Source organism: Tupaia chinensis, unplaced genomic scaffold, assembly GCF_000334495.1.
Source record: "Tupaia chinensis unplaced genomic scaffold, TupChi_1.0 Scaffold000466_1, whole genome shotgun sequence".
NCBI classification, from domain to species: Eukaryota; Metazoa; Chordata; class Mammalia; order Scandentia; family Tupaiidae; genus Tupaia; species Tupaia belangeri.
The window spans coordinates 2357926-2383980 of NW_006159975.1; the positions used below are offsets into that span (position 1 = coordinate 2357926).

Here is a 26055-nt window from a genome sequence, read left to right on the forward strand (position 1 = left end):
GTTTAAGCCACTGGGTTTGGAACTCGAACCGCGGTCGACAACGTAGGAGTCCAGTGACATAGCTGCTATGCCAACTGCTTGTCCCAGCAAGGGAAGTTTTCTTCACAGACAATGGACATGGAAAGGTTTTTAATTTTCTGAGTTACAGTAGAAAGTATGGCACATCCCTCTTTGCTCTAGAATTTTTTCCAAATTCGTATTTCCTCTCCCACTCTGTTTTCTACCTACAAGAAAAGCCAGGCCATGTATATATGTGTGTATGTATATAAATGTGTGTGTGTGTGTTTAATCTTCAAAAGTCCATGGAAAATGTGAATTATGAAAAATCTACGTTCCATTTCAAAACTTCTTTTGCACCCAAATAATCTCATACTTTAATTCCGTTTGTCCACAAACTTTGAAGTCCCTGGGCCTGCCACTCTTTGCTCTCTCCTTGGGCTTTTCTGTTACTTTTTTAATCTCGACTCATAACATTCTTTGCAATCATTTTTCTAATAGGGAGGGCACCTCTTTTTCCATAGACTGAGTTATTTCTAATCACGACTCATTGCTTAAACTTTCCATCTTTGTTCTCATATAAGTCATCAGTTTAAAAATATCCCTTCTCCTTGGGAACCAGCAGTTAGCGTAATGGCTGTGTCGCTGGACTCCCACGTAGTTGACCGCAGTTCGCGTCTCGGACCCGGTGGCTTAAATCTCACGCGGACATGTGTGCGTGGTTGCTCAAGATCCCGAGAGGAGAATGGAGGAGAAGGGATTGCATATATATATATATATATATATCCCTTCTCCTTTAACAAACCTGGCATTTAAGACTATTGTTTTATAGGGACTTAAACTTAGTAGGACAGCCAAGACAAACAATGCTACATTCTTTTCAGTAGTACTTGTTTTCATCCAGAGTGCTGAAACCCATTGTCTCGATAGTGGGGAGCTTGGAAGAGAATATGGGGTGAGAAGCCCAATAAGCAACATGTTCTAAAGTTCATAAATTTTTCACTAATTAACAAAAAGATCATAACTGCTATATTAATATCTAAAGGATTCTGTAAAGTTATATGTCAGTGCCTGTTTGTAAGAGACACATGGTAAATGTCTTTGTTTTTTCTCATATTTTCATCTTACATAGCTTCTCATGTACAGTGAGATAGGTGGGCCAGCAGAGTGCGTAGTAGTTAAGACGTTGGACATGGCTGACGGCGGTTCAAGTTTCAGACCTGGTGTCTTGCTTCTTCATTTTCTCTCTGTCTCTCTCTGGTTAGTGTACCTGCCCTATAGCAAATTAGAATAATGATGATCATAATAAATGAAATTACATAAATAATCCTTTCAAAAATTACAATGAAAGATGAATTAAATGGATGGCGTGATTACAAATGTCATGTTCTTTGAGACTCTGCTTTGGCAGACTATTTTATACTCAGTAACTCATTGACCATAATGTAACTCTTTATATTTTGTTTTAGTATGAGAATTTTCTGAAGTTGATAATGATGAACCTGGAGAGGTTCTACTAATAACACCATTGGAAAAATGAATGTGATTCTACTGCTAGGATAGCATATATTGTTTTGATCAAGTGCTGTAAACTTTGATCATGAGTCAAGAAGATCTGTGAGTTATCTAAATCAATAAGAAGGAGCACAAAAAATGAAATAGGTCGGTGGATTAAATTTTAATGCTTTAGATGATTATACTCAAAGTTTCATTGGAGTTACAGATTAAAGGAGATTAAAGCAAGTTCTTCAGTATTATGGATATGTTTGTTCAATTCCGGACTGAGGTTCCTAGGAGATTTGGTGCTTGAAGAAAGTAATGTATTTATCTTCTCATATTCTATTTTCATTTTCCTTGTACAGTTTAAGTTATGTATTTATCGGTATAATTTGGAGTACCAAAATAGCTTACAGGCAGATTCCTATTAAAGTTTCTCAGATGAAGAAATAAATTGCTATAGCTCTTAATGTTTAATAGGAATTGATCTCCTTTGAAGTTTAAGAACCAAGGAACTCAGAAATCGCAGCTCACTTGGAATTCCTCCTTGATTTCTTATAAAAATGAAAGTGGTCTGTGTTTTACCTCATTCGAAGCTTTTTAAAAGCTGTATATATTTTCTCTAGTATGATGCGTTGTGTGTTAGTATATGCATGCATTTGTGTTATTTTATTCTAAAATATCTAATACTTTCTTACAGACCCGTGGTACTCATTAATTCATTCATCAGTCTATTCAGTAGCAGTTCAGATGAAAGTCTACTGCTATCATTGACTGTACACTCAATTAGAACACAGTCTCTACTCAAGTTGGAATACTCATCTTACCTTTTAAAATGTCTTTCTGTCTTTTATATAGAGTTATGAATATTTTCTTTGGGTGAATGTTAAGAAAGTTCATTTTATCTAGGGTAGTATTTTTAATTGTGTCTATACTTTTCCTTTATATTATAGTTTGTGGCTGAAGAACTTGAGCATCTTTGTAATTATGTGATTAAGTACTCCCAGTACTGAACACACATGGGTGTATGAAAGGACATCAAGCATTTGTGAAAACTGGAGTCAATATACAAGTTCATCTTGGTGCAAAAATATTTTGAAATGTGTGTGTGTGTGTGTGTGTGTGTGTGTAAATATTGCCATAAGGCAAGTGTGCTTGCTAGAAAGAGACAGAGATACCGAGAAAGTCAAAGTAAGAAAGCATCTGCCAGAGGTTGGCCGTGCTACAATTCCTTTTCCTCCATATTCCTTTGAAGATTTTCGTTATCTATGCACCCATGATCAGCCTTTGTTCCAACACACCAGGTCCAGGACTTGAGCCGTTGAGCCATGCAATTGTCCGTGTGCAATCCACCATGAACTGGCTAGCTACAGGTCTTTGTTTTTATTTTAAGTAATAGGCATTGTCCACGAACTTTTTGAAGAGTTCCACAAACATCTTTTGCCATGTCAACTCCTCTTAGATGGTTTTTGGCTTGTTGATTGGTCAGTGTGCTGGGCCAGTTATTAAATAATACTCAATTTACAAGCACCACGAACCAAGGAAGATAAAACCACTACAATATTACAAATATAAAATTGAAATTACCTGATGAATACATGTAAAATGATGTGGTGGTAAAAGTAACAGAAGTAAGTTTACAAAAGACCAAAATTAGTTTATAGTTTTGTTGTTCCAGTAGGCTAAAGATACTAGTATTAAATTAGCATTTTAATAGAGATTATAAAACCAAGTTAAAAGGACGGATGAAAATGAATGTATCTTGAAGAGTAAACATTCTTTTTATTATTAGGTGAACTATGTGGAATATACAAGGAATTCATGGTCATCATGAAGACATTTCTAATAGCCTTAGACGGGGAGGGGAGGGATTGCAAGTATTTGATTTGAGGGTAAGAAGACCTGTGATCCACTCAGTTTAACTACTGTTATCTAAATTTTTTAGGATTTGAAATTGAGATGAATAATATCTAATTCTCTGGTTTATTTTTAGCAACCAGCTTTTCAAAAAAGGAAAATAAAAGAAGTATATTTAGGTTTCCAAAACAGGACTTGAAATGTATACAAAACTTAATACATATTTATTTTTACGAGTGAATGCTGAGTTCAGAGAAGGCATAGATTATTTATATGTTCCATTATGAAATATAGCTCATCAAATAACACTGTAAGAACAATATTTCAATTTCATCTTCTTCAATAGAAACTGTGATACTCAAATATATAATTAAAACTTATTTTTTATTATTCAACTAATTTCTAATGTCTAGGGAAGAGTTAATATAAGTGCATTTATAGAGACTTTTTAAATGGTAATGACATACTATGCACAAAATGTTAATTTGGCACTAAGTGATTTTGACCCTTAGTTCATTACAGAAGTGCTAGAAAAATATTAATGGTTTGTCTTTATATATGAAATAAAGAGCTTTAGCTCTCTTGGGTTCTTTTATTTTTAAAATCTCTTACTAGAATTTTAAATTTTAGACAGAAGTTTTATTTCAAAGCACAGCTGGATTTTAATTCTACAAATTATCATTTTCCTCTCTAGTAAAACACCTGAATATGATTACAGAGAAGAGGGATAAATGGGACAGAAAGAGGATGAAGAATGAGATGTTTATGGAGGGAGAATGAGTAATATCTAGGACATTAGTAGAATTGGTTTCTAGAATAGTTATGTTCTTGTAATGCCACCAACAGAAATTAGAGTTCAAGCAAATACTACTGACCCACTAATAGGAAACTAGAATGGAAGAAGCATTGTAAGAGATGTAGTGTTTGTATGAGTACAATTGGTTGTAGAAGTTAGAAACTAAATTCTGACTTGCTGAAAAAAAAATATATATATATTTGTTTATAGTAAAATTGTGTTTTAACCAAAAAGCCAACAGATGGAGGTAAACTCTGGTAGGGACTGAGTCAAGCACTAAATCACTCCATTTGTCAACCAAATTTGCCCCCAGACCTATTATTATTCTTCCAGTAAGAGGAGTAAGGGAATAGGGTAGTATTATTAGATTAAGTTCTTGTTTATTCCTGCAAACAGAGAAGTGGGCTCTAGGATTTGCCAGTCAAAGAGTCACATGTTTAGGTTTAGGGAAGAAAAACAGTTTCTCAAAAATAGAGTTTCTAAACAGAACATTTTTGTTTACTCAATAAAGCAAAACCATGTGTTTATTATAGTTTTAAATTTTACCTATATAATATTCTCCAGCAAGATTTCACGGGTTGGTTATTGGCATGGAGAAGCAATCAGCTCTTTTTATATAACACTGGAATCTTTCTAGGTGGGAACCTATGAGAATTGATGCGTAAAAATGTGTGATTTGAAATAGAGGGTTTACAATCACAAAAGTTGGGAACACAGCAACACATGGAGTGAGTAGGGTGCATCTAGAAACATGAATTATCATTTGTGTTAGGGATTCTTGATAATATCTCATGTGGTTTATGATTAACCCCACTTGAGAGTTTGGAGGTTTCCTGAAAGGCCCTAGTTCAGTTCCCAGGCAGACCTGAACACACTGGTCATGGTTGCACAAGCCTGAAATCCTAATTTAGGTGCATGTAGTTGCTAGGTCAAATTATTATTGTGTATATTATTAATCAAGAAATTTGAGTTATAAATAATTTTCACTCAACAGTGTAGAACTTGGCTGGCAGAAATAATGAACATAAATTTCTATTTAATGAAGAGCATTCTCAGTGTTCAACAGATTGACTTTATCTTTGGAACTCAGGAGCTCTAAAAATGACAATGAAAGTTTTTAAAAAGTAACTCTAGCAAATAATATGGTTGCCCAAGATGTCAGGCTATGGATCATGTCAAGTGTCAAGGTTATAGCTAAGGAAAGAGGATTACCAATTTGGACAGGAAGTTAATATCTATTTGAATTTTGAATATGTCTTACATTTCAATTGTTAACTATAAAATCCTAATTTTCAGTTCCAATATTTAAGTCTTATCCCTGGAAATATCTTATTTCCATGTGTGAGCTTGATATGTATGCCTCAGATTTTAACATAAGCTATTCATCAGAGGCTGACTTTTATAGGAAAGTGGCATGCGAGGGACTGTCACTCACAATATACATTTTTAAGATGGAATGGTCTATTTTGCCTGGATTTAATTTTGACTCCCAATAGACACTGGGAGACTGAAGTAATTTATCTCTCAACTTACTAGGGAATGTTTTAAATTTCAGTAAGCAGCAGTATTATATTAGCATGGACCATTTGGGTAAATTTGTTTCCAGGTGATAATAAATAACTAAATTACTTGGTTAAAAATCAGAAACAAAACAATTTGTTCTTGTCATCTAGTGGTACTTAAATTATGAAAAATAACTCTCTAAAGGTTTAACTAATCCATGAATCTAGTTTGAGGCTGTTGCTGGCTTTATTCTATCATATTGCAAATAATGCACTAAAATCCACTGAAAATCTCTGAAATACCTTCTCAGATGATGTTTAATGATTTTCATTAAAACTTTAGACTGAAGGATAATAGAGAAACAAGGTAACTCAATTGTTTCATTTTTGCCTAAGGTTATTAGTTAATATTGTCATAGTTCTAATTAAAATATTAAATGATATGGTAAAACCATTAAATTTCTGAAGGAGGGACTGAGAGAATTGTGGAAAGTGATTGAGAAAGAAACACACCCATGCTTGAACTGATCAATAGAGGGGAAATGCCTATCTGAAATTCTTAATTTTCACCTGTTTTGAAAACAGAACATTTTAGTTTGTGTGGTCAGGTCATCCAAGCATAGTGCATATTTTTCATATATAGGCCAGAGTTAGTGGATAAGCTATTCATTATTATTATTATTATTATTATTATTATTATTATTATTTGGCCACAGATAATTGAAGGGTGAGAACTTGCTCTCTATCTTCAGGGTATAGGTATTATTCATCTTTGTTTTTCCAATACTTTGCATAGAGAAAGTCAACAAAACAATTGTCGAAGGACTGGGGTGTAGCTACCTGTGTTGATCATAAGACACCAAAATCCCCTGTTCAGTCCTAGTTGCATTGGAGCAGGAGACAGTCAAGGGAAAAGGAATTCCATTGAGATTTTTGCCTTTTCTTCTTTAATTTTAACCCCTCAGAGCACTTAAATGTTTTTTATAAAATTTCCTCTTCTAATTTTCTATCATCACAGAGTTCATTTTAGCCAAAATCTGCCTTTTATAGAGACACTAGAACATAGACTTTGGTTGGTGATGCAAATTGTCCTTTTTTATTGAGAATCGTTCTTTTTCCCAATCTTTGTTAAGATTGCTGTTGTGTATGTATGCTTTGTTGATTCAGTGACTTGAATCACTGTAGTGCAGAATGATTTAGTTCAAAATTACTATATGTATTTTGTGTGTGTATGTGTGTGTGTGTGTGTGTGTGTGTGTGTGTGTGTGTGTGTGTGTGTGTTCATATTTTTTTATTGAGAAGGAAATATTTTACAGGATCTGTCTGGTCATGTTTCAATCCTCCCATCTTGGCCTCCCAGTTAGCTAGGATGACAGGAACATGCTACTGGGCATGGCCTGTTTAGGTTGGACAAGGAGTTGACCCCAGGTTTCCCCGGGTGTCCACAACCTCTGAATAGCAGCATCTTGGTGGCCCAGGCCATCATGGCTGAGCCTATATATTTTTGTATCATAGAGAAGACAGCAATAAATGAATGTGCTATGAATGGGAATTATTGCTTCATCATATTTTTTTTTTCACATGTAAAATAATTTCTGAGTCAAATAATTCTGAAAGTGTCTAAACGAGTCACCAGCAAATCATTGCAATTTTCCGTAAGGAAATATTATGAACTGAGAATGGGAAATATTTTTATACAGTTATATGAGTTAAATGCTCTATGAATATTTGGTACTTATGTTAATGCCATTTTGTCAGAGAGATGAATTTGGTTGACAGAGTAAATGCAAAGTCACAGTTTCCAATCCTCACTAAAATTGACCAACTGGGCCTTTCTTTTAGATACAAAAAGAGAATGAAAAATGTGTATGTTATCAATGAAAATTTGGGGTTTAGGGAGAAGAAGATATATTTAATAAATAAGATAAAAGAAATTCTTCTAAGCCAAAAATAATGTTACATTTATTGGAGGAAATGAAATTTAATTGTAAGGTACTAAATAGAAGAATCAGTTGCGTAGGTCACTGAGGTCTGCATTGCCCTTTTAACTATCTAGGTAATACGTATTTGTTAAGTGCATTATTGTTTTATATGAAAACTGCATTTTTTTGCACTTATATTTTGACCATGTAAGAAATGAACATTGTACTTAAAAAGAAGTCTTTTAAAGTAAAAATATCAAATTCCAATTACAAGAAGGAATATGGATCTTTGACATGCAATGCCTGTATTTACTGACTAACTTTTTTTATTAAAATCAGTTTTTATAATTATATGTCAACCAAATACAGAAAAAACTTCTGTAATTGCATAAAATGTAAACAGTCGAATATACAAGAATGATGTGTTCAGACCCCATAATAATTTTAGAAGCTATATACAATTTTTCTGAAAAGAGAGCAAAGTAACAAGGTTTTAAATAAAATATACTGCAGTAGGTTCACCAGATGGTATAATGGTTGCATAACTCAACTCACATTTGGGCAACCGTGGATCAAGTTCTGGACTCAGCAGCTTGAAACTCATGCCAGATGTATGTGCCCATAACCCCAAGAGGAGAATGGATTGTGTCATGGCCATCCCCTCCAGGGGGTGATTTCTTGCTTTCTGCCTCTCTGTCTTTCTCTGTCTCTCTGGCAATTGCACATGTCCTGTAACAAAAATCTTTTAAAAATATATACATACATATATAGTGCAGTAAAAAGGTAACAAAAACAGTTGGAAATTCTCAAATAAACAGATTTTCTTTATTTTTACTCCTTTTAAATCCATGAACAGTTTATGAGCAGACTCAAAATATTTAGAGTTAATAGTAGTATTTCTTAATCTTCAGAAACTATGTGAGTTACCTTCATCTTAGCTTTAATAAATTCCTAAGTTTATTATGTGTGCCACATGGTCACACATTCCTAAGTCCATTCCTGTAGTACCATGGACCAGGCATCATCCTGCCCACATGGGTTGTTTTATATCATTGATCTGCATGCATTATTTTTCCTAAAGAGTAAGAGTAGATATGTTCATTTTGTGCTTTTCTTGGAACAGTATTGTAAGTTCATAGATATTTAATGGATATGTGTTGAAAATGATGCTAAATTGCTTGATATTTAATGCAATTTCACCTTGTTTTCTTCATGTTTCAATTCTGTAAACATAAGCAAGCAAATGGCAGAAAATAAATTCTAAAATGAAGACAAACTTCTCTAGTCTTTTAAATTTTGTTGGACTCTACATTCTAAATGGAAAACTGTCTCCTAAGTATAAATCACAGAGTTGTAAGTGAGATCAATATACTAGTAATTACCTTTGAGTTTCCGGTGAAATCAGAAGATACTCTTGCTTTTGTATATCTGATGAGTCCTGATTTTTTATTTGAACTCTGTTACAAAATTAATCTTATAAGGAATGTTGCTGGAATTAGAATTTTTACGCATGCTGAAATCTTTGGCTATTTAATTTTTCAAAATCAATTGAATAACAATTTTTTTTAAAAAGTCCATCTCTTTATCTTTTGGTGGAGGGTGGGCATCCTGGACAGGGTTTTATCATGCCAAGATCACTGTCCCCCAGCTCCCTATCCTGCTGAGATTACCCTTGTGCCCACACATACCTGGCAGGTTTTAGATCAACCTGGGGATCCGAACTGTGGTCTTCCATGTGGCTCCAGTACACCTGTCATTGCAGCTGGGTCTTGGATGATTTTTTTTTAAAGTTCTATTCTAGGGGCCAGCATATGGGGTGTAGAGGTCACATCGCTGGATTCCCACTAGGCCAACTGTGGTTTGAGTCCTGAACCTGGTTTGAAAATTATGTGTGCATGCCCGAGATCCCAGGAGGAAAATCGGAGAGAAGGGATTGTGTTGTGGCCACCACTTTCTCTCTCACTGTCTGTCTGTCTCTCTTTTTCTGGCAAGTGCATGCACCCTATGGCAAATACCTCTAAAAAAGAAAGTTCTATTCTAAGTGAATTAAACTGATGGGTTTCATTCAAAATTGTGAATCATATGTTTTGATATTTATGTAGTTTGGGTTCATCTGGTTTTCATAGAGATCAATATTGTATGGATCTTTGTTCTTATAGTAAGTTTCTCAAACAAACAAAAAAGGTTGCAGATTTCTATGGCAAATAAATTGAGAAACCAAACAAGACAGATTTTTCTCTTGGAGATTTACACCATACAATCCTACATTGAGGCTCTATGGAGTCATTACAAAAAGAAATAGTAACTTTTGTATTGTTTCTAAAGTTATATGACCATGGAATGTTTTTGCCTATATGACATCTGTTAATACCTTGAACTGCGATTTTTTTGGGTAATATTGCCATAGGGTGCATGTACGTATATGAGAGAGAAAGAGAGTGAGAAAGTGCTCCTCAGTGGAGCCTGCTCACTCTGTATTGCTCCTTCCTCCAATTCTCCATCTCACCAGGATCCTGGGCACATGTGTGCGTAAGCCTAGCATGTTGCTATTACGTGGGCTGGGATCTGAGCCATGTGGGAACTGCCTTCCTTTGCACAGCACTTAACCACTGTCCTGCTAGGTCAGCCCTGGAGTTTTAAAATATATTTTAAGAAATACTAATTTAGGGAGATTTTCAAGCCATTTTTTAAAAATTGTGTATTATGTGCTTGCTCTTATCACAGTTTTAGCATACTTACATTTATGAATGTTTGAGTCAAAGTAAAATGCATTGGACATAATGTTTAATTTTGCAACTAAAGACATACAAAAGGTGGACTACTATATTTCTTTTTTTTCCCCTGTTTTTTATAGTTCTTTTTTCTTATTTTTTTTTATTTCATTTTCTTCCATACATTCAATCACATTATTATTTGTCTTACAAAATGGATATTTCAACAGGTGAACATTTCTCCCTAGTATTGTTGTTAAAACTACGAAATATCTTCAACAGATAATACCACACCTCTTTGTGCCATTAATGCTTTGCCTCCCTGTCCCTCCCCCAAATGTCCTTCCTCAGACCCTCCTCTTTCACACACACTATATCTGGTATTTACATCTATATACTGTGTTTCTATATCCTTTAGACAATTAGTTTCAGTCATAGAGTGCAGCCACTTGGCATATATTAAGTGGGGATATACAATGCCTCTCCTTCATAGCATGGCTTGCTTCACTTAGCAGTAAGTCTTCCATATTCATTCACTTCCTGACAAAAACAAGGGTTTTGTTGTTTTTTATGGATGAATAGTATTTCATTGAGTATATGTGCCACAGTTTTTCTAACCATTCATCAGTTCGTGGGCATTTGGGTTGTTTCCATGATTTAGCAATCGTGAGAAGTGCCGGAAGAAACATCGATGTGCAAGCACTTTTCCGATTAAGTATTCTTCTGTCCTTTGGGTAGATACCAAGGAGTGGGATTGCTGGATCATATGGTAGTTCTATTTGTAGATTTTTGAGGAATCTCCAAATTGTTCTCCACAGTGGACTATCATATTTCTAATCCATTCAGAGAAGAAAGGTAAGGGAAATCATAAGTGGATAATTTTTACACAGTATAGAACTAGCCTCAGAGACACAAAGAATAGAAATTTTAAATCCCTTGACAGGCATTTATTTATCCTTTCTTTTCAATTTTCCTCTGAAACACAATTTGAAGGCTTAAATTATATTTATGACTTAATTTCAGCAGTATTAATAGCTGGAAGAGTTGTCCAGTTATATTTATTCTTGTTAAAGAGCCAATGCTCATTTTCCAGTTTGCTAGAATGTTAGAGAGAATGCTAGTGTATTATAGAATCTGATTTTTTTTGTCTGAATTCAGTTGTTCTTGATCTTGTATCTGAATATTATATATCTGAGGAAATGTCTTCCTCTATTCCATAGATTCATGTTTCTTCAAGAAAATTGAAATATTAAATGTAATTATACACATTATTTACAATAATGATTTCAACACTGTGTTAACAAGGCATTTTATATGTTTCTTGAATCATCCTATTTATTATTTAATATATAAGTGTGTACATGTCTGTGGTGTGTGTTTATCTGTGTGTATTCATGACTTATTTGACTTACAACTTTTTCACTTTTTTTTGTGGAAATGATTCTCAGATTTATAATGAGATATTTTTCCCCAGTACAAAAACTATGCTTTTCTATTATGTTCTTTTCTCATACACTGTTTTAATATGTTCTTAGGAAATTTGACTGCTCTTTGTGTATTTTTGTGGAATATATTATGAAAGACTTATTATTTAAAATACACATAAATACATTCAGTGTTTGATCTGCATTTTTATTTTTTTACTGTAATAAATAAAGCACTCTTTCTTCTTTATTTTTTAGAGCAATGAAGTTGTCTACTACAATGCAAAGGATGATCTTGATGTGAGTATTGAAAATTTTACATCAAATTTCAAGAAAAACAAATCTAATAGAATAATTAATTTTAAAGAACAAATCTAGCAGCTTTAGTTTTTGAGGACATTTTGGATTACAAAAATTAAAAGAAGTTAGACACAATATGGTCATGATAAATTTTGGTGCTTAAGTAATTTTTAACAACTTAAAATATTGGCATCTTATGTAGACATAACGTGTTTCTCTGGATCTGTATTCCCACTGCACTCTGTCCAAACCTCAGTACATTACACTGCCTTAAATACTCTGTATTCTCTTAATAATGTGGAAAACAGATGTGATCTTATCCATCTCTCTGTCCTGGCTCCTGTCACCAGGGCCCACCACACAGGTCTGTTATTGCTTATACTGCACACACCTGAAGAGACCATTTATTTCAACTGCAGTGTGAATGACACCCTGGAAGCTGTCCAACAGCTGGCCCTGCTCTTGTTCAATATGCCTTTTTTTTTTTTTAATTTTTTTTTATCTTTTTTGTTTTTGGAGAGGTTTGTGCTATAGGGCACATGTGTTTGCCAGAAAGGCAGAGAGAGACAGAGAGAGAGAAAGTGAGAAATCAGTAATATTTTGAAAGGATATATTTTTTTTCCTGGGCCATAGATCTCAACAGTGGGCTTAAAATATTCAGTAAACTGAGTTAGGTCTGTGACAAAGTGGTGACACGTGATGGTCTGCAAGGTAGAGCTGCAGGGGAAGGTCATCAGTTCATGTCCTGAGACCTTCCTGAGAACACTGGTCTTGTATGTACCCATATATATGGGTGTGAAGAAGCTGGAGTTTGATGGCAGCTTTGGGACCCTATTTGGGGACATTGTAATGTTCACCCTTTCTTGCAAAAGAAATAAACTTTTAAAAAGGTATTTACTAAACCATGCCGTAAACATGTGTGCTGTCCATCCAGTCTTTGTTGTACCATTTATAAAACACAGATGAAGAGAATTTGGCATCATTTTTAAGGGTCTCATATTTTTGAAATGGTAAATAAGCATTAGTTTCAACTTAAAAGCACTAGCTATATAAGCCCCTAATGAGAGAGTCAGCCTTCCCTTTGAAACCAAGCCATGACTTCTAATTCTGAAAGTTTAGTATAAAATTATGTTGCCCACATTGAACATTTATTGGTTAGTGTAGCCACCATCATCAAGATTTTAGCTAGACGTTCTAGATAACTTGCTACAAGTTTACATTAGCGTTTGTCTTGCCTTGTACTTTTATATTAGGGAACTGGCTTCTTTCCTTAAACCTCATGAACTAAATTCCGCCAGTTTCAAATTCTCCTGCAACTTCATCATCTCTCTCAGTCTTTATAGAATTGAAGAGAATTAGTGCTTTGTTCTGGATAAGGTTTTAGTTTAGAGAACATTGTAGTTGGTTTGATTTTCTTTTTCTTCTTTTTTTCTTTTTTAATAGAGATTTTTACTATAGAACACATGCACTCACCAGAGAAAGAGAGAGAGACAGAATGCAAGAATCACCTACCTCCGCAGGGTGGGTGGCCACACTCTAATCCCTTCCCCTCCATTCTCTTCCTGGGATTTTGGTAATGCACACACATGCGCCCAGCATGGGTTTCAGGCTGCTGGGTCTGGGACTTGAATTGCAGTCTGCCATGGGGGAGTCCAGTGATGTAACCATCATGCCATTTGCTGGTCTCTGGTTTGATTTTTTTTATCTATACCACGAATACTTTCTCCATATAAGCAATAAGGCTGTTTCACTTTCTTATTATTCATATGTTCACCGGAGTAAGGCTTCTAATTTCTTCAAAATCTTTTCCTTTGCATTCATAACCTGACTGTTTGGCCTTCCTCATTAAGCTTAATATTTAATAGTTTTTTATTTAGAGTGAGAGATGTGTTCCTTCACCTTGAACAGATAAGGACCACTGCAGAGTTATTGACTTAACTTCAATATTGCTCTGTCTCAGGGAATAGGAGGACCCAAGGAGAAGAAGAGAGATACAGAAATGGCTGGCTGATGGACAGTTAGGACGCATGCTATGCTTATTGATTAAGTTTACTCATCTTAGATAGACACAGTTCATGATGCCCCCACATGTTTATAAGAGTGACCTCAGAAATTACTAATCACAGATCACCTTAATAGATATACTTACTAATAATGAAAAAGTTTGAAATATTGTGAGAATTACCAACGTGTGACACAGGGACATAAAGTGAGCACATGTGTGCTGTTAGAAAAATGCTGTGTGATATACTTGCTCAATACATGGGTGCTATAAACCTTCCCTGTATGAAGCTAAAAAATATCTGTGAAACACAATAAAGCAAAGCATGGTAATATGAGTTATGGCTGTTCTGTTAAGTTAGGTTGCAGTGACTTTCCATACCAAGGTAGGTTGTGATGTGCTATATAGGAATTCAAATAATGGGGGCAACTTGAGGCTGAATTTAATTTAATTTAACATAGCTAAATAAGGTTTCTATTTTAAATGTAATGCCTCCTGATGAAAAATGTAAGATTATAAATTCCAAGCCTATGTTTATTATTCTTAACTTCTTCCCCTGTTCTGCATTCGGAGGAAATGACTTGTTTTTCCACTCTTATGACTAATAGAATACCAACCATTTTCTCTATTTCCCAATATTCTTCAATCAATCATTTCCTTTCACTTTCTAAAACAAATATCTGAGTTTAAACATTGGGTTTCAAATATTTGTTTAAGAGCTACTGTGAAATGGTCTTATTTTTTTTGCTACTACATTTTATGCAGATGGTCCCCGACTTTTGATGGTTCAATTTAGGGTTTTTTTTTAACTTTATGATGGATTTATTGCTCTATTAAATGCATTTCCATTTAAAATATTTTAGATTTACAACAGTTTTCTTGGGATGTATGCTTTTGAATGTAGAGGAACATCTGTATATATCTTTAATCATATTGTATGATATACTATGAATATATAAATATTTTTTAGCATTACATTCATAAATCTTTTTCCATGATGACGATCTTCAAGTCACTTATTGACTTTGTTAAGTATTTAAGATGCAATAGAAATTTTACCAGAAACTTTCCTAAGCAGATAAAATGTTGGTACTGAAATGACAGTCTCTCCTCTTTGAAGGCACACCCAGTCTTCCTGACTTACTCCCTTGGGGTTGCTTGGTAGAGTGTAAGTTTCTGAAGGGTAAACTCCTACATACTCATAACTCATATTTAGCACATTGTAATCACTCAATTTTCTTTCTCATTAAATCAGTAAAGTTATCATTTAAGCTTCGTTTTTCCCAGCTCTGTAATGGCTGAAGAATGCAAATATTAGGATTATATTTTTGACATTCTCCTCCATTTCTGTTTTCCATACTTTGTTTCATTAAAAAAACAGTAATTGCCAAAGGAGATCATACCTGCCAGAGAGAGAAAGAGGGAGAAAGCACCCCACTGTGGAGTATGGTCATACTAGTTCCTCTGTTTCTTCATTTTATCAGGACTCTGGACACTGACAATCATGTGTCTCTCTGTTTCCCAAGCTTCTGGGGCTGGGATTCAAACGGTAGTTGTCCATGTGGGATTCAGCTCCTGATACACTACGCCTAAAAGCTACATTAGGGTGCCAGTCCTGCTCCATATTTAGAGGGCCTTACACCACTTCCAACCTCAGCACAGATTTCCGCGGGTCTCTGTAAACTAGAGTCTTATAATTAAAATCCTTACCTTGAGGAAAACACTTGCCGTTAATGAATGTTGCTGTTGACCCAAAGAAAGGAACAAATGTTTTATATCATTCTCTGCCCTTAGTTAGAAATATGACAGCACAAAGGGCAAATGTTTAGGGACAGAAAAAGAATCATATCATCTGACCACTTCCCAGTCCTTGGACAAGATAGGTCTTTCTTTATTTAAAACTGATAAAATAGAAGGAGCAGCAGATGGTATAGTGTTTATGTCACTGGACTCCCACATGGCCAGCCATGGTTTGAGTTCCAGACCTGGTGACTTGAAAATCACACCTAGTGTAAGTGCATGTATGACCAAGATCTCAGGAGGAAAATGGAAGAGAAGGGATTGCAGCATGTCCATATCCCGGGGGGCGGGGGTCGGGCTTCTCCCGCGGCGGGGGGGGGGGGGGGGGGGGTGTGCTGCTGGAATTCTCACATTCCCTTTCACTATGTATCTCTCTCTCTCTCCCTCTCCCTCTCCCTCTCCTTCTCCCTCTCTCTCTCTTTCTCTCTCTCTCGTGCATGTTCTCTAGGGGAAAAAAAAAAAAACTCTTAAAAAAAAGATTGATAAAATAGTACCTAGTCAATGGAGAATCCATTAAAGTTTCTGTAAAAGTTAAGCAGAAATACTTCAGTGTTAAAAACAGGAAAATCTCCCCCTGAGATAGTGTTATTTCAGGTAAAAAGAAAAACAACATTAAATAGATGCTTAGTGTCGCCAATGAAAAGAGTAAGTGATCTATAAAAAGTAAATTAAAATAATCAAAACAAAAGTTACTAAAACAAAATTTACATTAAAGAACTAACAAATCTGACAATGTGAATTATTCATCAGTGATGCTCAGAGTAAACTTGAGAAATACTCCTTGAATGCCAAAAAAGTAAGAAAAAATATGGGAACAAAGATAAATTTGGAGGTGAAAATTCAGAGACATATCCATAAGTCATTTATTGCCAAAGACCATTTCAAATTATCTGATATACATGCAATCATCAAAGATTAAATAGAAGTCTTTCAGGTCTGCAAAGAAATGAATATATAATTATAATTAAATTTGAAAGTCCTGTAGGGTTTCGGGTTCTTTAAAATTTAAGAATATTTATACAAAAAAATGTGTTCATAGATATTCGATAGATCTGATAGGTAGCTAACTATTTAGTTTGGTTGCTTAGGTGAGTGGCCTAGAATAGAGCTTTATGTTTCATTTAGAAATGTACTTTGAAAACAACCAGTTGATATTTCCCCAGCAAGTGTGTGTGTGTGTATATATATATATACACACCAAGGCCAGATTCAATTAAAAATATATTATTTTGGTATGCTTACCACAAGGTAAAACAAAATGAATTTAAATACCTTTGGATTTGACAAATTCTTCAACCTACCACAATCCCTTTACTCCCTATTGTCTTACACTCAACCTGTTTCACATATTGAGACAATGGGGAAAAAAATAATAAAGACGCCTTAAGATAGTGCAGGATAGATTTCTTAGAACATCAGCATTTAAGGGGAGGTGGAGTCATGAGTGGGAAGTGTGGAAAATGAGTAGCTAGAGATGAGGGAGTAGCTTTCACATTGAAGTAAATGTGAAAAGACAACCATGAGTTTAGCACATGTTGGAATAAGGATTAAGTTTGGAATCTCTGAGTTTCTAGCGTTCTTCCTCCCGTGTTATACTAGCATATCACTGAGTTCACACTTGTATATGAAGGATGATATATTCATGTATAGTGTATTGATTCTGTTCAATATAATGATAATGCATAACCTCACTTAAAGATAAAACAAGTACTTAAACCAAATATTTATCTATTAGTTAAATCTGAATTATTCAGTTTGTGGGGAGCTATTGGATTATAAGCTCTTCTAGAATTCTGGTAAAAGTATCTCAAAGGCATTTTATAATATCTATGTTTCTCTAAGATCAATGCTATTTATATTTACCTCGTGGCTATAAAATAAATACTTAGTGACAGTCAGATTTAACTAAAGCAGTGGCTAAAATACTGAACAGAATTAGTGTCCCCATGGGAATGTATAATGTATATGATAAAAAGTTACAATTATAGCCTTTTAAATTTTCCTCTTGAAATTTAAAAATGGGAGTTTAACTTGGATAAATTATTTGGCAAGCTACAATCCTTATGAAAAGATATAAGCTACATAGTGTTAAATGACGAAATTGCAACAAATTTAGTTTTGCAGGTTTAATTGCCTTTAATTATGATTCTAGAATTGGGTAGGAATCCAGACCAAGAAAAGTTTAGAATGCTCCATCCAAACACGTGAGCAGGTTATATTTATAGCTAGAGAAAAGGAAGTGGCCTGCAGAAGCAACCTGATTGGTTGCAACCTGCATTTGCCTTATAAGGTCATGTGTGGGCTCCTTTCAGTTTCTGATTGGCTTTGGGATCACTTGCGTTAGTTGGCTTAGATTCAGTTGCTTGATTATCTAAATATACTTTTAAGTTAGGTTACAGCCTTTATATGAAGCTAGGTTATGTTTTAGTATAATATATAACAGAGACTGATTTGGGATTAATTTTGCCACTCACGTATGGAGTCTTTTTTAGGACATTGTAATTCAACTTAGCGATATCATTACTGAAAATGTACAAGTCTTTTCTGTTGTGCATGACTTCTTAGTTAATATGAACATATCCACACTTTTAACTACCTCATCATGATATCTTGCAGTTTCCAATCACATGTTAGGTGTTCTACAAAAAACAGTTCAATAATGACCTTCTCTGGAACTCTCTCTTGGTTTATCTAGAAAGCAAATGGTATTTCTTTTGATTAGTGTTCTAAGGCACTTGAAATACATTTTTGGTTTTAATGATATATAATTCCTTAAATTATAGTATACATATACAGAGTTTTGATCTTCTCTACTCAATGTTTAGCAACTTTGTCATTTTCATAGTACAGAATAATTATTGAGGGACCAACAGTTAGTGTAATGGCTATGTTGCTAGACTCCCATGTAGTCGACCGCTGTTCATGTCCCGGACCCAGTGACTTAAAACTCACACTGGGCGCGTGTGCGTGTGTGCCCAAGATCCCGAGAGGAGAACAGAGGAGACATGATTGCGGCGTGGCCATCCCCCCGGGGGGTAATTTCTCATTTTCTGTCTCTCTGTCTCTGTCTGTCTGGCGAGCGCACACGCCCTATAGCAAAAACCTCTCCAAAAAAAAAGAAGAATTACTGAGTTAAACTTCTGTTTCAAGACCCATATTATTTTCATAGTGTGTTTACTTTTTAAAGTGATAATGTTTGCTAAATAGGAAATCTTTTGCATGCATGGTGAAAGGAAGATATTTATTTTGTTTTAAGGTTGATGAAGCAAAGTTAAGAGAAGAAGGACAAAGCTAGCTTTTACTATAGACTATATTTAAATTCAGTTTGGGATAGACATTTGTTTTCCTTAGTTCATGTAACAGGCCTGGCTATAGAAGATGGGCATGATCTTGGACCATGTTTCTTCATTGTCTTTCATCTGTCCCCTTTCCTTGTCATTGGGACTGAGAATGACATTGAAACAATGTGGTTTCTCTCATTTCCAGAACTGACAGGAATGGGAAAATAATTAGCAGGGTTATATTGTTTTGAATTACTGCAGGTGATAAAAAGATCAAAGTTTTTGGTTCCAAGTTTAGACAAATGTGATAAGCTTAGTTATAATGAATCATTGTGAAAAATGAAGCCAGGCTTTATGTTTTAATTCTATCAAAACTGAAATTCTGGTCTGGTCCTGTAGCTATATGGTTAAATAAGCTGCATTGGGAGCGGGATCTTACATGGTCCAACTCCATTTGAATTCCAGCCCCAACAGCTGGAGAAACAGCCGTGTGTGTGTGTGTGTGTGTGTGTGTGTGTGTGCGCGTGTGCGTGTGTGTGTGTGTGTGTGTCCAAAAGCCGAATGGGAGGAAAAAAGATTATAGCATGATCTTGCCCCGTCGGGAGATGCTTTCTCTTTCTCTCGTGAGTACACATACCCTCTGACAGTTTAAAAAAAAAAAAAAAAGAACTAAAGTCTGATTCTACTTATAATTTAAAGTCCTGCATGTAATTTTATCTCCAAGAGGCTACATAAGTAAAGTAAGTATAATGCTTCCGTGTAAGATATTTTTTAAATTTATCAGGAAAATATTTTAAATATATAGAAAACAAATATTTTAATGGGTCTCCCTAAATGCACAGTCTACTATTTACACAGATATTTGAACATGAAGTTAAGACATTTTATTCCTACATACTTCTATATGCAACTATTTTTTTCTTCCTAAATAAAAGTAAGATGTACATGTACAATTGCTATATACAGTTATTCAAAAGAGACAGTATAATATGGTAGTTAAGAGATTGTCCCCAGGAGTGCCACAGTCTGGATGTGAATCCCAGCTCTGACATTTTCTAGCTGGATGGTCTTGACAAATCAGCTAGCCTCTCTGTTTTCACTCTTTTAGTCTCTTAAATTGGAGGTGATAGTAATGTTAAACTCATAGAGTTATTGCAAAGGTTGAATTAGATAATGCATATAAAGAATTTAGAATATTTTCTGGCTCATATTAGGCAATTTAGAAATGGCAGTGAGTATAATTTTTAAAAATTAATAAATATTCTTACAATATATTTAAGATTGATTTGAAGTGGTTTTAGCAGCAAATGATGCTTATTTGTATATCAGAACATGTTAATACTAATAAAGGTTATCAGGCCAGGAGGTGGCATGGAAGTTAAGGAAGCTGGATTCAAAATAGCTGACCATGCAATTCGAGTTCCGGACCCAGTAGCTTGACAATCATACCAGGCACATGGGCATACCTGTTCAAAATCTTGAGAGGAGACTGAAGAAGGGATTGTGGCATGGCCATCCTCCTTGAGGGGTGATTTCTCACTTTTCCTCTCTCTCTCTGCCTGTCTCTGGGGAATACACATATCTTATCACAAAAAGCAAGAAAGAGAAAAAGTAATAATGAGAGGATACTAGGCTGAAATGTTTTAATTTTACTGTTGCGTATATAACACTTTTTGTGTGTGTGAAAAAAAATCAGTGCATATACAAAAGAAAAATCATACTCAAACCATCAAAACTATGTGGGAAAAAATGAAATGCAATACAGAAATTTGTCTTGATAACTTTGTAGGTTTTATATATACAAATTGTTTTAAAAATATCAAAATTAAGAGAAGCTACTAATGCAGCAATGACATATGAAAATCCATCTTCAATTTCTCCTTAGTTTTAAACTTATTTAGCTTTTTAGTTTTATATTTGAGAGACATTTATCCCAATAAGTTTTTAAATTTCCTGAGGATTAGTGGTGTAAATATCCCAGAAGGCTTAAGTTGTACAAGCAAGCTGCACTATTTTCTTGATTTTCAAAGTAAGCACAAAGAAAGCAGATCATTACAACTCCTGTTAACTTAATTCCATGATCTGTGTTTTTGACTAAAATCCAAAGGAAATAAGTCCAACCCAGAAGTCCCATGTCATTAAATTGAGTTGATTTATTTGCTACATTGTATTGTATTGATTATGTTAAAATTTGGCCTGTCTGGAACATTTGGCTAGTCAATTCAAATCCCTTACATATTTATGTTGCTATTTATTTTCTTATTAGCCAAATCTTGTCTACACTAAAATTTCAACATAATATCCTATCTAAATGTCTTTGTAAAGCCCAGTATTTTATGAATAAAATAAAGCCCAGCTTTATTTACTTTATAGAAACAGATCTGATTCTAGAATGAGCTGGTAGGGATGTACATGAAACTGTGATTCTTTTCTAGTTATTAAAGGATAAAAGTCTAGGTTTCTCTTCTAATAGTCTTAAACTATCTTCTAGTATATAGCCTTTATTTCAGTCCCTGATGTTCATTGATATTGACTCTTTGAATAGATGAAGCATAGAGATAGAATATTAATTGCTTCCTAATGTAGAACTGCCTTGTATTTTTGTACATCTGAAATGGTTTAAATATTTTGGATGTAAACCATTCAGAATATATCATAATAGCTAATAAATATATTTATTCTATGCCAAGTTGAATATGAATTTAGTGTGGACTCATTTAATGTTCATAATAGGCCTAGCATAGTGGTGTAGTCAGTAACATACCGAAGTGCAGGGCTGGCAAAGACATGGCCTACCTGGGTTTGGATCCCCAACCCAGGAGTGTGCATGAGTACCTAAGACCCCCAACAAGGGAGAGCTAGGGAAAGGGGATCGCAGTGTAATGAGACTGTGCCAAAGTGTTTCTTTTCCTCTCTCTCTCATGTGTGTGTGTAGCCTCTCTATCATGAATGAATGAATGATGTTCACAGTAGTCCTTTGTGGTACATACTATTAATTTAATATTTTTCAGAGAAGGTAAGTAAAATCTAGTGAGCTTGTCCAGAGTCACATCCTTCATTTCTGACAGAACAGGGAAGTAAATGCCATGCAGTTGGTATGGTCCACGCCTGGAACAGTGTGTCAGTGTGCTTTCCTAATCCTGCTGTACAGTGGGCCCCAGTGGGGACAGAAGAGAGCCCTGTACAAAGATCTGTTACAAGTCAAGAATCAAGTTTTAAAATTTGAGATGGGACCAGCAGTTGGCGTAATGGCTATGTCACTAGGTTCCCATGTAGTCAACTGCGGTTCAAGTCCTGGACCCAGTGGCTTAAACTAATGCCAGGAGTGTGTGCTTGTGTGCCCAAGATCCTGAGAGGAGAATGGAGGAGGAGGGATTGTGGCATACATCCCCCCCCAAGGGGTGATTTCTCGCATGCACCCTATAGCAAAAACCTCTCCCCCCCAATTTTTTTGAAATGATTTTGATTTCAAATAATCATTTATTATATTCTATACATTAATTTATTTAATTCTAATTAATTTAGTTACATTTAACTTTGATATATTTTGCTAGTATTTTGCCCAGCCTTCCTTGTTATTGAGAGATTATCGGGATCTTGCAGTAGATAAAATAAAATCTCCATGATTAAAAAACTTGTTAGACTTCACACATTGGTTTGCAATGATCTGGTATACAATTCTCAGTGATGTTTACCAAAGATACTTTAAACTTGAAGTGTATATTCCTGTATGCAATGTAGCCATTTACATTTATGGGAGAAAAATCTGTCAAACTAGTGAAAGGGTATAGCAAATTCAGTTTCTTCTAGAAATTATGCCTTACGTATTTGGTGGCTGATTTAAAAAATGTTTGAACCCGTCCTTTTTGTCATTTGTTTTTGTGGATGGGCACATGTTCTTTTTGTAAGGATGGTTTATCACTGGTTTAAACACTAGTTTCAGTCATTAGTGGCTTTTATTCATTAAGTCCTAGAGTTCTGGCTCTGATTATATCTTACTTGGGTAATTTTACCTATTCTTTGCCTCAGATATCAAGGGGAAATAATTGCTCTTCTTACTTTGCAAAGGTTTTTTTTTTTTAAACCTCTTTTGTCTTGACATTATATTGAAAATGTATTCTTCTGTCATAATATTTTTTAAATCTTAATTTCTTAGTAGAATGACCTCATTTAAATATTTTCCTTTTATGATATAATTTATAATATTACATGGTTTCCATGTGGAGCACTATTAAACTTTCAGATTATCTGAAATTGCACAATAATATTTTTTTCTTTTTCTTTTTTTTGTCTTTTCTTTTTGATTCCTGGTGGGTACATTTAATCCCCAGAGAGAAAGCACCACAAAATGGGGCATGGTAACTTTGCAATCCCCTTTCCTCTATTTCTCCATCAAATCAGGATTTGTTGTAGGCATGTACCTGTCATGTTTTTCAAGCCCCTGGGATCAGGATTCCAACCTTGGTTAGCCATGTGGGATCTGGTCCCTAATGCACAGCACTTAAGCATTGTCTTATCAGGTCAGCCTTGCATGGTGCTTTTCATAGTGCCTTAGTAGAAGAGAAATATTCTGTCAGCCTCTTCCAAAATATAGGTTACATATTTAGATGTAGCATAGATCTGGAGGTACTTTTATAGTATTTCATCTTTTTATGAAGCTGGCAGTTGGAAGATATTATGCTACATGTGGGATTTAAATCAACCCTCAACACTTCTTATCTTAAACTTTTAAAATTTATGATAAGGCATATGCATGCACATGACTGCAGGGGTGGGGGTCGGGGGGAAACCCGCACAGGGTCTGGGTATGCTGTGATCCTCTGCCTCCAGTCCTCTTGCTCCTGGATCCTGGGCACTGGTATGTATGCAAAGCACATTTCAGGCTGATCCAGCTTGGGATTCAAATTGTGGTTACTACATGGGATCCAGCTTACTCTCATTGCTGCTTCATGGAACTTCTTTTCCATTGCACTAACTTGTATCATAATTTGAATGACTGTTTCTTACTCTATTCTCATCCTGTGATAGGGGATTCACAGGCAATCATACATCATGTAAACTAAGGATACACCAATTTTATATCAGGGATGTTCTCAAGTCCTGTAATGCAACTTTTTTCAATACTATTAGAATCCTTACCAGCAACTTAAATATATTTCAGTTGGAAATGTATATTTTCACCTTTTAAATTTACTTTAATAAACAAGTTATTGCAGTGATCAGTAACCCTTTTTAACTGTAGTTTAGATGCACTTGTTTCAAAGCCAAATTTATCTTTGACAGTTATATTTGGGAAATAACATGTATTTTTGGCTTTAGTAACTCCTACAGTGTTTTTTAACTTGCTCTTTTTCTTTGGGTTATTACACAATTTCAGCAGCTTCTCGCTCTCATCTTCTCCCAAATCTGCTCATCTCAGACTGTTTCCTTATTCTATATATCATAATTATTACTGGAAGAACACCTAGAGGCTTAACAGTGAATCTAATCATTAAGACCTGTAATTATCTTTTTAATTTTCTTTGACCATTTAAATTTATTTTTCATGTTAATTTTAAACCTTTTTTTAGCGTATTAAATAAATCCTCTCTGAAAAATTAATGCTATAGTTTTCCATAGGGCAAATTTAATAAGGAGTTATAATATTTTAATTACCTAAACACCTGGAGAAATGTTATCATCTCACTTAAAACTACTTGTTACTTCATCAAACATAATTGGCTAAGCTCATATACTCTTTCAAGTCCAATGTGACTATTTATTAAATTCACAATTTAAAATTTGTATTATGATTCAGTAGGGCAAAAGTATAAGTATTGTATTAAAGTCCCTAGTGTGTATCCAGTGTATTGAAATCACAGTCCCTTTCTAAATCTACTCATCCACTGAATACTTCTCTAAGCCCTAGCATCTGTAAGGTGAAAATAACTTAATGAAGTCGGAAGGCTCAGTAGTGTTCCATTGCTACAGTCCTAGATTCGCTATTTAACTTGGCCTTATAACTTGACTAGGGCTGTTACAGGATGAATCCTCCACACTTCTCTCTATATTTATTCTTTACTAATTGGGCATGGTCAAGTGAAGCTCTTTTGATGGGTCTTTATTTCTAGTTGATCCAATTACTTCATTAAAAAGAAGGCTATCCTGGGGCAAGCAGGTGGCGTGGTGGCTATAGGCACTGAACTCCCACATGGCCAATGATGGTTTGAGTCCAGGACCTTGGGGCTTGCTTTCTCGCTTTCCCTATCTCTCTCTCTATCAGTCTCTCAACTCTGTCCTTCTCTAGTCAAATTAAAATAATACAGTAAATAAAGTTAAATATATATATATACACATATATATATATGTGTATATATATATTTTTTTTTTTTTTTAACAAAGGCTATCCTTTGTAAGAATCAGAATTGGTACCTATCCTTTACCATGGAGCAATATAGGATGGTTAAATTTCAATGAAGAGGGACTAGTAGATGGCATAGTAGTCCATTGCTGGACTCCTATGGAGTCAACTACAGTTTGAGTCCCAGACCCAGCAGCTTCAAACCAGGCACTTTTGCTTGTGTGTCCAAAATCGCTCAAGTAGGAGGGATTGTGGTATGGCCATCCCCTCTGTGGGATGATTTCTCACTTTCTATCTCTCTGGTAAACACAGGCACCCTAGAGCAAAAATCTCTCCTAAAACAATATTCAGTGGTGAACCAGTTCTTACAGAAGCAACATCACCTTGGATCCATAGTATTGATACTAGTATGTTCATATGCCAGAATATTCAGATTTGCACCTGTATGGAAGTCTATTTTTAAAATAATACATCTTCTCCATGGTCATTATCTAGATGGGACTAAAACACCATGTGTGAAGGAATAGTACCTATTTAAAATTTTGCTGCCCAGAGAGTGATTTTTCACTTTTCTTCTCTCTCTCTCTCTCTCTCTCTCTCTCTCTCCAATGAGCACATTCACCCGA

At 34.9% G+C, this 26055-nt stretch overlaps 1 protein-coding gene across 2 annotated transcripts in view; it reads left to right on the forward strand.

Annotated features, from left to right (window-relative positions):
* CACNA2D1 (calcium voltage-gated channel auxiliary subunit alpha2delta 1) overlaps nucleotides 1–26055 on the forward strand; it is a 567237-nt gene that overhangs the window by 332824 nt on the left and 208358 nt on the right. For both annotated transcript variants that reach the window (XM_006155764.3, XM_006155766.3), the window contains exon 5: nucleotides 11965–12006. In XM_006155764.3, coding sequence (XP_006155826.1) covers nucleotides 11965–12006 — 42 coding nt within the window. The remainder of the gene's footprint in view (nucleotides 1–11964; nucleotides 12007–26055) is intronic.